Source organism: Rhinolophus sinicus, chromosome 4 (genome assembly GCF_057876585.1).
Source record: "Rhinolophus sinicus isolate RSI-liver-muscle chromosome 4, RSI-T2T, whole genome shotgun sequence".
Taxonomy (NCBI): Eukaryota; Metazoa; Chordata; class Mammalia; order Chiroptera; family Rhinolophidae; genus Rhinolophus; species Rhinolophus sinicus.
In genome coordinates this window covers 108,322,510-108,338,336 of record NC_142504.1, presented here as the reverse complement: position 1 = coordinate 108,338,336, position 15,827 = coordinate 108,322,510, and the positions used below count along the sequence as shown (strand labels likewise).

Genomic DNA, 15,827 nt, shown 5'->3' with positions numbered 1-15,827 from the left:
TAATTTTATTATTAGCATGCCTATTAACAAGTTGTGGGGAGGAGAACAAAACAAAAAGTCTTTTTATTTTGGTGTTGACCTCATGGACGAATAACTAATTCACTACGGACATAATATTGTCTAAAGAAACGAAAACAATGGTCACATACTCTGTGCTCGGCAGATGGTATCTGCAAATATATCAAGAAACCAGAGAGCACTCAGAAAGGACACTAGAGAAGGGACATGGGAACCAAGTGACAAGGCCCAGAGATGTTTCTCCTGAAAACAAACTGCTCAGGAGTGGGAGGTCCCAGAAACCATGGCAACTCTTCAGTCCTTAGAGGTTATCAGATAGGAGAGGGAGGAGAATTCTCTTGTGGTGTACCAAAGAGCAAAACTAGGACCACTGAGTCAAACTATTGAGATCAAGACTTCAGCTCAGGGGCCGGCCCAGTGGCTCAGGCGGTTGAAGCTCCGTGCTCCTAACTCCGAAGGCTGCCAGTTCAATTCCCAAGGGCCAGTGGGCTCTCAACCACAAGGTTGCCAGTTCGATTCCTCGAGTCCCGCAAGGGATGGTGGGCTCTGCCCCCTGCAACTAAGATTGAACACGGCACCTTGAGCTGAGCTGCCTCCCGGATGGCTCAGTTGGTTGGAGTGCGTCCTCTCAACCACAAGGTTGCTGGTTCAACTCCCGCAAGGGATGGTGGGCTGTGCCCCCTGCAACTAGCAACGGCAACTGGACCTGGAGCTGAGCTGCGCCCTCCACTACTAAGACTGAAAGAACAACAACTTGAAGCTGAACAGCACCCGCCACAACTGAGATTGAAAGGACAACAACTTGACTTGGAAAAAAGGCCTGGAAGTACACACTGTTCCCCAATAAAGTCCTGTTCCTTTCCCCAGTAAAATCTTTAAAAAAAAAAAAAAATTCAGAAGCAAAATATGTGTAAAACATGACTAAGTAATCTTAAAGGGTTCCTAGTGACACAAGCCTACATGCTGAAAACCTCAATCCTGTTACGCTAGAATGATTTGACTCAAGTGGTTAGTAAAGTATGCTGAGTAAAATCTGGACAACAAAAGACCTTTTGAAAGCACATGAACACAAAAGTTCAGTTGTGACTCATCGTATATCTTAGTCTTACTTAAAGGGTGATGTTTACTCACCATTTCACGTGATCTGTAATTCAGCATGAAATAGGCCGAGTTACCTACCTTATGCATTTTAAGGGTAAACCCAATAGATCATGACAAGCAAAAGTTTATTGCAGTGGCTTTTTTTTTTTTCAAAAAAAAAAGATGGGCTAGAATTAAAACACTATAGTTAAAACTGAAAGAAACAGTAGGAGAGAGAACCACTGCGATGGCCACAGTCACCAGCAACTGCCTGCACATCAGCCACTGATAAACCAGGAGAGAGACGCGTGGACAAACTAAGTGGTCTTATGAGGCATGAATTTATAACACTGGGCCATATATCTTATATCATATAAATATATATGATATATATATATAGCCCAACATTTTATATACATATAAAACTCAACTGGCTGCGAGTTGCTAACTGTGGAAGCTGGCTCATATGTATGTGGCTGTTACAATTCCTTTCTTCCCTCAGTTACCCTCAAGCCTTTGTACCTCATTGCCCCTCCAGCCACTCTGAAAACATGCTGGCTACTCGTACCCATGGTGAGCAAACAGAGCCTCTTTCCACTGCATATGTTAGGATGTTTACTGAATTTTTAAAGCATGCCGTGCACTAATATTTGAGGGATGACTTTACAATCAACATTGTAATCCTCCCACAGGAGCTATTTCCTCCACAGTATCTATCTACTACCACTAACACCCGCCCAAAATAAAAACTCTAAAGGGACTGCCTTGGATATTATCTGGGCAAGCATTACTAAACGCTTAGATTAAGTTTAAAAAATAGTAAGTATACAAAAACTCATCTGGATAGAAAATATCTAATTAATAACACTTTATAAATTTTTCCAAAATCAAATGAAACAAAACAGAAAAAAGATGAACTGTTCTCTTATATCTAAGATCCAGGAGCATAAACGGAAAACAGTAAATTTTCACTTCAAATTAATTATCTAATTCAATTTAATTTAAAAACCATTGGAATTTGGTTCTTTTTGCCCTCCTACCCTGACTGGGGTGGGGAACCATCATTAAAAAGCAGAAACTCAGATCTCTTTTTGTGGCTGGTTTGTTTTCTTTCAGATCTTTATCAAAATGAATCCTCACTTAAAAATTAAACTAGTTTTCAGCAAACTAAAAATGAATCCTCATTAAACATCAGGATGTAAAGACAATCCTTTCTGTGAACGTTTTGCTTCTCGTAAGAAGAAATAGGAACGATTTCCACAGTAACGCTGAGCATGACTGAACTACGTCACTTCCTAGTACCTACACGAGTAAGAACAGATGACAATGGAAAAGGGAAGCTGGCGGGAGAGGTGGCCTGGAATGGTCCTAGTCAGCCTTTGCCACTGCCTTTCCTACAAGGCCATGTTCCCCATTGGGGTGAGGTTCTCATCCTCTTTCCAGCGGCCCCAACCTCCTTCCCTAGGAGGCTGGATTAAAGGAAGGTACTATCATAGGATTACCCACAATATACAAAGTTTAAAGAAGCTTCACAGCCAAATGGGGAATTCTCTCACTATTTCTTCTATAAAAGCTAAGCTCTTTAATCAGCCCCTTATAATGCATGTCCCCTCTAATTCACTAACCATAACAACTAAAAACTTTGTGGATCTGGTTTTCAAGATTGGAAAAGGGAAGACACTGTATGGAAAATCTGCTTTTACTAAAATGTTTTGCCCTTGTTTCCTGACCCCCGACTTTTCAGGAAGAAATCTCTCTCTCCAACGCCTGGCACCCCAAAAGGCTGCTGTGGTTAAGAGCAGCAGCAGGTCCCGTGTTCTGATAAATAAAGCCTATGTGTGTCTTTATCTGCTTAAAATAAACATAAAAACAGATAATACTTCAAAAACGATCGTCTGGCCCCTCAGTGATGACGACAGGAATGACGGTCACAAAATTATTTCATTTATTTGTGTCTGTGTTTGGCCAGCCACCTGCGCTCACACACGTGTGTGCGCGTGCCCACACAACATGCCAGTGTAAGCCCATTACATGCGTATTTCATGTAAGCCCTAAGAGGTAAGTACTATTACCATTCCCTTTATGGAAAGGAAAAGCTTAAAATGTAGAAACGTGGATACACTCATACAACAGGGAATGGCAGAACACATGTCCGCCTTACTCTGAAGCTCAAACTCTTTACTACCACGCCATTCAGCTACTCCAAGCATTCTGAAGGGAAAGGAAGCTAAGGTTCTGATTCAAATTCATTCTATTATTAGTTAGTACCAGTTCACTACTAGTTAACTACTCGTTATTACTAGTAACTTAAGGGCACTAGCTCAAAGCCCCGCCTCCCTCCTGGACGCGCGCACCCACACTTAGAAGTGTGCAATGTGAGCTGCAGTCTTCTTGAGTACGTACGTACCAAACACTCTCTAATGGCAACAGAACCATCCGTGGAATGGGAAACGCACCAATACTCCTCTCCCGATCCTGTCACCATCGTGTTCTCCTGTGTCACAGTGCCCCCCGCCCCCCAACGCCCTCATCCTCCACCTTCTCCTACTGAGAGGGCTGATGTCTAAACCTGGTCACGGTTTGGAGAATCAGAGAGCCTACAGATACACTATCCTATGAGACCGCGGAGATGGCGCATGAGCCAACCAGCAACAGGAAAGTACTAAGGAAGCTAACATTTGACATTTACCATCACCAGCAACAAAGTAGAAGCTAATATTTGCCACACCCTATTTTAGAGGCATTTCATAATCTACCTCCTGTGCTGCACTTCTCTGCGGCCTCCCTAGGAACAGAAAGCTCTCTGAAGTTAAGAACTGTATTTTGCCACTTTAAAGGTGCAAATATATAAGAGTCTAATTAGTGCTATCATTTCTGACCTAGGATACAATTCACCCAGTAATTCAAAGTACGATCTTAGAAGCCATTCTTTACTTCTCCCTTTGTTTCATGCTCTGTATGCAATTTATGACTGATCCTGTCACAATCCACCAAACATGCCCCCAAACACATCTGTGCCCGTCCGTCCATCTCCGCCCTCACCTCCTGCCTGCTCAGGACACACAAACGCCTCCTGCTCCCAGGCCTCCCTGCCTCTCTCCTCATGCGCCACAAGCTGGTCTCCACACACAGCCAACGGCAGGTCCGGTAACTTCCCGGAAGAAAACTCTTTAATGACTCGCCGTTATACCAATAAAAAAAGTTCAGACTCTTTACTCTGTTCTGTAACAAGACCTGTCTTCCCTGACGCACGTTCCTCCTTCGGGCTTCACACTATCTTCCTCGGGTACTTCTTTCACTCAAGTTTCCGTTTAAGTGTCCCCTCCTCAGAAAGTTATTCCTCTGCCATCATTCTCTTGTCATTTCACCTTGGTGTATAGCACTAGGATTATGTGCTATTTTCTTTCTTGCCTGTTTACTTATTTATTGTCTGTCTCCCCAGTGTAAGCCCCAGGAAGAGGGGAATCAGACTTGTTCTCTGCTGTACCCCAGTGCCCCTTCTGACATACAGAAGGTGCTTAATAAATGTTTGCTGGCTTTAGAACAGTGACTTTGTCATTTGGGGGGGCTGTTTAACATACAAGACTATTAAACTCAGTATCTATTAACCTTTTTGTTGTTATTGTTTGAATCAAAACAATCCATCATTGGTAAACTTGCTAATTTATACATACTTTTATTTACATCTTTATCTATGTTTAAGAGTTTATACCTCTGACTTGTTCAAAAAAGAATGGACAGTAGCTGCCTGATACACTGCATTTGGTCTGAAAGATGAGAACATCTCTATGTAGAGTATTCTATGAGGTTCCTGACCAGGATTCCTCAAAACGGCCACGGTCATGAGACACACAGACTGAAAAACCATCACAGACCAGGACCGACAAAGGAGACGTGACAACCCAGTGCCATGTGATACCTGGATTAGATCCTGGGATAGAAAAAAAGCCATTAATGGAAAAAGTAGTTAAAGCCAAATAAATTGGGGAGTTTAGTTCAGAGCAGTGTACTAATGTCGGTTTCTTAGTTTTGACAAATATATCTATACCATCTTTGCAACTTTTCTGTAAACAGAAAACTGCTCCAAAATTAAGTTTTTAAAAAAAGCACCATCTCCGTATAGACAGATATTTACTGCACTTCGACCATAGTTTGGCATTTTATTCTGAATAAGAACCGAGTGTAGGCCGTTAACTTATTGCTTTGAACCTATACAACCACTTAAATATAAAAGCACAATATTATTTAATACTTATCTCCTCACATTTGCAACCACAAGAGTAATTTTAAAACGAGACAGATGTACATATTGTTTCTAATACCACACTAATTCTACATGAAAGTCTGAGAGAGATGTGTCATCTTTTCCATTTTTTCTAGCAGGAGTGTTACCTGTACATTTAGAACCTCCATTTGCCCACTAGGTTGGGAGAATCGTCTAAGTCCTATCAACCTAAACTCTGCCCACTGCTTTTGCTCTAAAAGGAGCTGAAACTACTGTTCCTATGTGTGTTGCATCATCAGAGAACACAGTCTTTACCTGATAATTCAAATGCAACTGGGATTTCAAAGGGACGTTCTGGATATTATTCTCGAATTTTCTGTTAACTGTTTTAGAAAGTTATTCCCTATTCATTCACTTGATAAATAATTACATCATACAGCAGCCGTCTGAGTCATACTGAACTTGGATAAGAAATTGGATTATAAAGTCAAAAATATGAAAGCAAATTCCATGGTAATGCTTTTGCACCCTAGAGGTTTCATCATTTCATAAACACACCCCAAACCAAGGCACAAAGGACTGTAATCCACCCATTTTACACATAATTCTATAAATGTGACATAAAAATATCCTCAAACACGGCACCTGAAATACCAGCATTTATTTATCTTATTTATCATACAATTCTGGTTTCCATTTTAGACACACAAATACACACACGCACACTGTTTCGTGGGTCATGGTGATCTTAATTAGGGGATTATAAAATGGCCAAAATTAAGATGATAAAAGAAATTAAAATATTCAAAAGGCAGAAGTTGAAAAAGCAAAAGGCAGATGGCATAAGAGCAGACTCATAAGAAAAAATAGTGGCAGAGGGGAAATTTGTGACAATTTTCTGGGTATTTTGTGGTTTTGCGTTGTCCTACCCTGGGCCAGTCCCTTACACAGTCTCAAGATCATGTTCCGTATCTATAACATTAAGATAGCAACACCGGTTTACCCACTGAAATTTTTTTTTTTTTTTTCTGAGTATAAACAGAATCTGGCAAACAAAAATTTTTAAGTTACTTTTCAGCCAAAATCAGCTCTTAAAAAACTGTAAATTGCTAACTATTGGCAGAACCTGAAAAAAAACACAAAGAAGCACAACTTTTGAATGTATAACTATATTTCAGAACTGTTCAAGCAGAAAGCAACTTTTTAGCCAACCAGAAGCGCAACAGAATTCCTGGGTGCTTACCTTAGAGACTTGTCGAAGCCACCTTAAATACTCTGTGAATGTATCAAAACAAATGTAGTAAGTCTGGCTTTGGGGTCCAGAGGAGCTAAATGCTAAACAGTGCTGGTGCTTTTTCACTTCTTCTACCTATGAAAACAAACAGAGACAAAAACGAGTCAGAAAGCAGAATAACTTATTGTTCGTTAACTATACCTTAGATCAGTGCGCCTGCAGATTCGCACCTCTCACGATATTAATTTTTTCTTATTATTTAATACGTTTAAGTTTCTGAGTCTTACCAACCAATTTGAGTTATAAGGAGACCAAAAAAGGGGAGTTTTATCTTCATTAGATTTCCCCACAATAGTGAAAATCTCTTCTTCCTGTTTAAAACTGGGCAGACTCACTTTCTTACGTTTCTATATCCTCACGAGTGCTGGGGTTCCTACTTCCTCTTGTTGGGAGGCTTCTTCCTTAAGATTTCACTTTAGAAGTTTTACTTCAGGTGGATTTTTTTACTTAAGGGACTTTTATATTACTCTGAATTACAACATTTTCTTAAAGAGCTCTTCAAGCACGTTAAAAAATATTTTTAAAAAAACTTAATGTGAAATTGAGATTAACCTAAAATAAAATTCTACCATGAGAACTTTCAAGTCCTAATAATGTAGTGCTATAGTCAAATGAAATTTCTACTCACAGTAATTTCTCCATAAGTAAATAAAGTAACATATTACATAAACCCCTGTTTCATTTACAAAAATGACTACAAACCAAGTCACAAAGAAAGTGCAAAAAATTTTCAAAAAAATCAGTATCACACAGACTATTTTTTGAACCAAAATGCAATTAAGTTAGAAGTCAACAATAAAAAAAAGCAACCTCAATTTAAAATTCAAGTATACTTAGAAAATTAATAACACACTTCTAAACAATTCAAGAATAAAGAAAATCACACTAGAAATTCAGATATTCTTAGAACTAAACCATTAAAAAATACTACATGTAGAAATTTATGGAATGTAACAAAAGCAGTACACTGAGGGAAATTTACCATTTTAAATACTATTAGACAAGAAGGCAGAAAGTTTGATCAACATTTATCTCAAGAATTTAGGGAAAAAAATACCAAAACCAAAAACTGAATAAACTCAAAACAGAATGAAGGGAATAATGAGCAGAAATCAATGAAATGAAAACCAAATATACAACAGAAAACACTAACGTTAATTAACAAAGCAAAACACTGGTTCTTTGCAAAGGCTAACAAAATTGGATATCAACTGATATCGATCAATATCAAATGAAGACAGATATAAATAATATTAACAAACAAAGGGAGCCATGACTACAGAATAAGCAGAGATCAAAAAGAGAATATTATAAATAGTTTAGTTTTGTGGCAAATTTTTAGAAAAATGTATTTTACCAACACTAAATCAAGAAAAAAAACAAAAGACCTCAATTGTACTGTAACCACTTAAGAAATTGAGTATTTTTTTAAAAAAAACTTTCGAGAAAATATCAAGCCCACATGGTTTTATAGGTGAGTTTTACCAAAGTTACAAGAAACAGATCATTCCAAATTTGTGCAAACTCATCCACCAAACAAAAAATGAAGAAAAATACCCCAACCTATTCTATAAGTCCAGTAAAACCAAAAGCAGATCAGAGAAGTAAGAGAACGGAAAATGACAGACCCATCTCAATCATGGACACTTATCTTGAACAAAATGTTGCATCAAAATTCAGTAAGATAGAACAAAAAGTCTCAAGAACCAGTTGGATTTACCTCAGGAAAGGCAAGATGGTTTAAGATTATTAGAACTACAAAATCATTAATCACATTAACAGATTAAAGAAAAAAGCCTATGATCATCCCCACAGCTGCAGAAAAAGCATTTGATAACATTCACCACCTATTCATTCATGATAAAAACTTAGCAAACTCAGAACACAAATAACTCCCTTAAACTGACAAAGGGTCTTTATCAAACATCTAAAGCAAACTTCAATGTTGATATCAATCACTTTAAAATCATTGATAAGACAAATATCTACTGTTTCTATTCAATACCCTACTAGAGTCCCAGACATTACAATAAGACAAAGAAATGTACTAAGGAAGAAATAATATTGTCATTATTTGAATATGACATAATTAGCGAGACAGTAAGTTCCAAAGAATCTACAAACATTACATTAGAATAAATTAAGAAAATTTAGCAAGGTGGCTGGATATAAAATCAATACTCAAAAATCAACTATTTCTATACACTACAGAGAATATACAATTCTTTTTCTAAAATGCCATTTAAACTAATCTATATGGACAGAAATCAGGCCAGTGGTTTCCTGAGGCTGGGGAGAAGTGAGAACAAAAAGGGTAGAAGGGAAGGGTTGCACAAAGGAACACACGGAAATTTGGGGTGGTGATACGATCACTATCTTAATTGTAGTGATGGTTTAACGGCTGTATATACAGCTATCAAACTGCATGCATGGGAGTATGCAGTTATCAAAGTCTTATCAAAATGTGCAGTTTATTGCATGTCAATTATAACTCAATAAAGTTTGGTGAGTATGTAGAGAAACCAGAACACTTGTACACTGATGTAAGCATAAAATAGCGGAAAACAATCTTGGAAAACAAACTATCATTTTGTAAAAGTAGATGTGCCTATGCCCTGTAGCCCAGTCAGTGCCCTCACTCCTGAGTATGTATCCAAGAGCAGTATTTCTCAGGGAGGTCACAGTAGGCATTTTGAACAGTTCTTCACTGTACCGTCTGAAGGACTGTCTAACACTTTTTACTCTCTGAGCCCCTACCCTACGATGTCCAATGCCAACAGCATCCCCTGGCAGCAAATATATTGGTGTTACCCATACACTCTACCGACTTCTCCACTTCCCAGACCCCTTGTCTTTTTCAGGTGGGGTCATATGACTAGTTGTAGCAAATGAGCGGGTGCTGCTTCTGCGTCCAAATATACAGGAGCTAGTTAATAATATTCCAGTTTACTTCTTCCCCTGCCTAAGCAACAAAGGAAGGCCACATGTTCCAAATGTTACGAGAGAGCAGAGCCTCCATCAGGCTGCGTCCCTGGACAATCGGGTGAAAAAAGAAATCTCCATCAATCCACAATGGACATGCAGCCTGAGTGAGAAATAACTGTTATACGTCACTGAGATGGGGGTGCAGTAGGGGGCGGGGAAGGGTGTTACCACAGCCTAACTTTACTTACATTAACTGATATGCTGTCTGTTGAATCATCTGACAATTAAAACACTCCCACATGCCACCAAATGTCTCCTTCGGGCACAGTAACTCTAATTGTGAATTACTGCCCTAGAAAAACTACTTGCATACTACAGGCATATCAACGTAAGACTATTTCAGCAGCATTATTTATAATAACAAAAAACTAGAAGCAAACCAAATGTCCATCAACAGGAAAATTACTTAATAAATTATGGGAATTTATAACATTCACAGAGTGGAATATTATACAGAAATGAAAACCACATACAGTAAGCGACACAGAATTTTATTAGGAAACATAATATTGTGTGAAAATATTCACTCACTGAAGACCACACACAGTACGATACCATTTTTATTCAGATCGAACCAAGCACAACATAGTTACATGATAACACTTAGTTAAGAAAAGAAAATGACAGACACATATTCTAAGACAGTGGACAGCCGGTGGGGGAGGCTGTGGGAGGGACAGACCCAGAGAACACAAGCAGAGACACTGGTATGACATTGCTATCGTTGCTACATTGGGTAGTAATCGGTTAACAGTTAGTCGATTTATCATGCATCACAATTTAATAAATATTAATTAAATAAAATGTTAATTAAAGTAAGTTATCTAAAAATCTGTTAAATTCTAAAGGACAAACTAAATATAAAATTGCACAATGAAAAAACTTATCTATTACACAAACACCGTTTTCAACAATTAAATTTGAAGACAGCTTTATTTAACTTCATATTTGGAATTCTACATTTGAGAGTGTAAACTAATGACTATGCTCTAGTGGCGCGTCAAATTTGATCATCATAGCACTTACAGCTAGGTTATGACCAACCTAACACCTCATTTCTAGCTCTTCTTTACAAAAATTTTTAGAATAAAATTCAAAAACCCTTCCATTTTCCTTTAACAATAGAAAAGAATGAAAAAAGGAACAGATAAACTTTAATGAAAACTCAGAGTGAGAAGAGTGAATTATTTTTTCCTAACTTGGTTTTAAAAGACAATTTCTCAACATACTCAATTATTTTTAAAGGCATAGTGCAAAACAGGTTTTACAAGGTTTGCCTGTGAGTGAAGAAAGCTATTAGCTTTCGAATCACTCCTGGTAGAAGGCCATTCCAATAACAGAGGCCTGAGAGTCAGGACAAGTGTACAGCTCTGAGTGAAAACACTAATTACAACGGGATCTTCTGAGCTCATCTGAACAGCCCACTGCTTTCCCGCCTCAGCAGCTCTGAGCACCATAACCCTTCTGACCTGCCCGTGTCAATAGATTTCTCACCTGCCAGTTCTACCATAACTGCTACCTCCTTCACCACAAAATCCCCCGATTCCCCCCACAAAATGTACTAGTGTCTCCTTCCACTGCTCCTCCCCACTACTTTTGGCGCCTGTCTTAGAGCAGATATTGCTGTGTCCATCTTTCATCTCTGGATAGTAAATTGTAAGCTAGTCCAAAGCAGGGATAGTGACTTAGCCATCTTGGTATTTCTGGGATGCCAAGCAAAGTGGCTTCTCCACAGAGGATAATAAATAGCTATATTAAATTTGCCTGTGCAAATCCCTAACATCAGAGAAGAAACAGAGTGTTGCCCTAACGGGGCATCAAACATTAAGTATGCATTTTTAATGATGACCTATGGGAGTAAGAACATTGACTAAATTTTCAGTAATCCATCCAAAGGACAAACTCTTCAGTAATAAAATATAACTAATTCTTCAATGCTCAGACAAAAGTTAAGCAGCAATGACAATCTATTACTGCACACATCCGGTGTCACCTGCTTCATTTCTAATTCCTGGAACCAGCAGATCAAATATTTACCAAGAGAAAGAAAGCTCACTTCAACAAAAGTTGTTTGATTATTTTTCCTCTCTTTATATCCTTTTTCCACATCCTGCCTTCTTTCCTATGCCCATTCAGGGGGGAAAATGGTAAAGAAAATATTTCTTTAATAGGCCCCCAATTTCCAAACACCCGTTTCTTCATCCAAATCTGCCTTGTTTATTAACAGATTATCATATCATTTAAAATTCAGGAAATACTGACATAGAATTATGATAATGATACACCTACCAACGCTTGGAGTTTATACATAAATCTGGCAAAAAAAAAAAGAACGTAACATTTTCCCAAGCAATCTGGTTCTATTTGATACGATAGGAATAAAATAATTAACATGCCCAAATAAAAGCAGTCAGTAAATGCCAGCTATATCTATCACGTGTATCACAGATTTTCTCCAAAATGAATGACACTGCAGGTTCAAAATCCATCACTAGCTATAGTGATAAACTAAAAATGCTAATCCCACTGGTCACTGAACACAAATAAACAGAAACGCATGGCAAAGTGGGATCCAAGGTCCATGCTAGAGAAGTCTACCCTTCAATTAGCAGGCTTGAGTGGTCATGAACGGAAGGATCACTGTAATATACTACAAAACATATGCCTGAGATATCAAAAAAATATCTGCTCATAAGGAATAACATCATCTATAGCCTAAAATGTAACACTGATAGTCTAGTCGCTCTGTTTTCAGTCCTGGAGGTAAATGAAGCGAGGATTCCCAGGGCCTCATGCGAGCCAATGGCATTGCTATTTTCTGCAACTCCACCACCCAATAGTGCCCAGTGGTGGAGTGCAACAGAACTGAGTAAGACCTTAGATGAGTCAGAAACCATCTACCCATCATTACAGAAATGGCTCAAAGTAAGCTCCTTCATGATGCTCGGAAATCTGTTAGAATTTCGTTTCTTTTAAACTTACTTTCCCACCAATCAGTGGCAGAACATGCATCTTCCCAGTCAAGCTGTCTTTCACAGACGATACTATTAGGCAGGTGCCACACAGGATGACTTGGCGTCTGGTCCAGCGGTTCACTGGCAACTGCATTTTGCCTTTACGGACATTATACATTCCTGAGAGCTGAATCCGTTCAGAGCTACCCGTGCTGTGAGGTTTCCCTGAAACAAAAGCAAGCAAACATTTTAGACTTAAAGAAATGAGCCTTTTACTACTCATTAGCATACCAGATACATTACTTGGACATAGGGAAACAATCTAATTTATAATTCAGAGAATCTGAAACCTGTAGTAATGCAATTATGGTTAAGAACTACCATATCTATTCCACATGTACATTTTAATATTAAGTGAAAAAGAGCTTTTTCCTTAAAAACCTAGGGAAAGACCATTTTAACTCCCCTGTTGTAACGCAGGTTTTATTTTCTTCTATATCCGTCACAGCTTAATTTTACGTTTATAAAAGAGATGACAAGATTTTTATGAATGGCTAAATTTAAATACACTAAAAGGAAAATACTACAGACAGATAGGATAACATTCAAGACCTAGCATTTAATGAAACTAATCAGTTTTCACGGCACTAAAAGCTGCTCTTCTTCCCCTAAAGATAACTCAATGTAATTTACTATTAGGAGACAATTAACAGATGAATAACTTTTCTAATAAGAAAATATTACTCTGTAACCATAGGTAAATCTTCAAAGATAAACTTAATACCAATCTATGAAGGATGTTGTGCTGTGGTGCTTACGACTCATGGAGGGCTCTCACATACACACTAAGACACACACATGCACACACACAGATGCACACACAGACACACACGCGCGCACACACACGCGCGCGCACACACACACACACACACATTGACACTCGGTGACAAAGAGAGAGCTGAGAAAGATCTGAAGAGTCTCCATTTCCAAGCTAGACATGAATTTGGCAGAATGACATTCAGACAAGTCCTATCAACTGGATGGAAGAACTACTGTGATTAACATGTGACAGTTATATCAACAACGAGTAAAATTCTTCCCAGTTCTAGACACTGAATATACATTATCAAAGAGCACTGAAGCCCATGCTCAGAAAAAGGTTGCTGAAGGACACCTGTCCTCAAACAGGGCTCAAGCCAGAAATATTGTATTTATTTAGAAGTTTGCCTAGTTGCCAAGGGCAGAAGAGAGAGATTGAAGAGAAATTACATTCTTATGAATAATAAAATTAACATAAATATCAAGCACTTTTGGTAGATGTCTAATACCTACTAGAGAAGGAAACAGGAAGAGCAGCAGCACCAATAGATCTCTGGAAGATCCAAAGAATGAATCCTCCTAACACATACCTCTGGGCAGAGATGTCAGCAAACAACAAAACCAGCAGGTTAGAATGTCATCACTTCCTCTTTCTCCCAGTGTATCAGTGTTTTATAAAATGAATACTACACAGAACATAATTTTGCTGGGGACGGGCCACAATGAAGTGTCACAGTGGTTCAACTAGTAGAACCTGGCACCCAGCCACTGCGTTTACCCGAAAACAAGCCCGAGCATGATTTTCCAGGAGGACGTCCCCTGAACATAAGCCTAATGCGTCTTTTGGAGCAAAACTTAATATAAGACCCGGTCTTATTTTCTGGGAAACACGGGAGTAACCACCCAGCCAGCACTCTCCGCTGAGAGCTCCACTGCGTGTCTGTCCACCAGAGGCTAATGCTCCCGCAACGCGGTAGGGAGCCGAGGAGACGCCCCAATAGATGTGACCTGCCAAAGGCTGTCAGGGACGGATGGGACCACACTCACTCCTTGTCCCATTCTGCACACATCTATTTACACCGAGAGAGGAAGATGCCCACGCTGCCAGCCTAAGAGCTCCTTTCTAAATGACAGATGCTCTTCCTATAGGGAAGAAGGGGGAGAGAAGAGATTCAGAGGAAAAATGAAAGGCGAGTGCAAGACTAAACAATGGACAATGGGCAATTGAATTTCCAATATCCAGTTTCCATTACTATAGTAACTAACATTCTCAAACAAGGGATTTAATCTAAATATGCACGTGCACATACAAACTCACACACACACACACACACACACACACACACACTAATATGTACACACACAAAAAAAACCCAGGCATTTTATTCAGCCACAGCAGAGATCAGCTTCAAGGATACTTGTTAACCTGTCACATTGTAATTAGAGACTCAAGAAAGAGGCAACCGGGATACATAAGGAACAGCCCTTCAATTTTCCAAATCCACAAAAATCCTAGAGAAAGCCCCAGAGCAAATCACTAGATAAGAGTGGACTGAGGTCATAAGGGATAAATAAAAGGAGGGAGACATCAACAGACAGGCTTTTTATTCCCTAGTTAGAAAACTTCCCGCGGCCCGAATAGTCCTGGAACCTACTGGTAAGATCCGTCTCCTTGGAAAGCCCGAAACATCCCAGGGTGAATCAAATCCCTCTTGTTTTGTTCTGACTGAATTTCAATACCCCAGTTGCCCCCTCCCCGGGTGCCCAGATCAGACACACCTTTAGCACTCTGGGGGCTCAGGCTGGGTACCAACTGGGCTCTGGGGAACATGGAGATGGATGAGCAATACTCTGGGACACCTGGCCAATCACTGAGCTGCCCACTCCTTTATGTTCGACTTCCTTCTTCTACGACGTAAGGAATTATTTTAACTCCCCTGTCAATTCTCAAACTTCTCTATTCAGAGGACTCCCAGTTATCCTACGCTCTAATAAATATTGACAACACCAAAGTAACTAATGCTTGCCAGTTTCAATTTGGGTCAGTTGTGGTAACTTTTATTTTAGAAATATTCCTCCAATCCCCTAAGTTTAAGGTGCTTCTTACATGATCCAGGAAGAAAGACAGACAACAAAAGCAAGTATTCAAGCTGGGGCAGAGGTCTGACCACAACAGAGGTGATTTAAAACACGCTTTCTCTCCCTTCCTCACTTGGCACATGGTCATTTCATTTGACACACACCCACACCCACACTGACCACTGCCACCAGTTTCCTGGTGCCCACTGTGACCTATCCCTCTCCCTCCACCCCCACGTTGAGCCTCCCACACAGGCAACCGCTAATCTGCTTTTTGTCACTTTTTGTCAATGTTGTTTAGTGTGCCAAGAGTTCGTTCCCTCTTTTTTTTTTAATCATTGAGCAGTATTCCTTTGTATGAATATACCACAGT

General features: G+C 39.3%; 1 protein-coding gene across 1 annotated transcript in view; it reads right to left on the bottom strand.

Annotated features, from left to right (window-relative positions):
• PHLPP1 (PH domain and leucine rich repeat protein phosphatase 1) overlaps positions 1-15,827 on the bottom strand; it is a 177,707-nt gene that overhangs the window by 85,599 nt on the left and 76,281 nt on the right. The window contains exons 2-3 of the mRNA XM_019729352.3: positions 12,585-12,781; positions 6,567-6,692 (exon numbers count right to left, since the gene is read on the bottom strand). Of these exons, the coding sequence (XP_019584911.3) occupies positions 6,567-6,692; positions 12,585-12,781 (323 nt within the window). The remainder of the gene's footprint in view (positions 1-6,566; positions 6,693-12,584; positions 12,782-15,827) is intronic.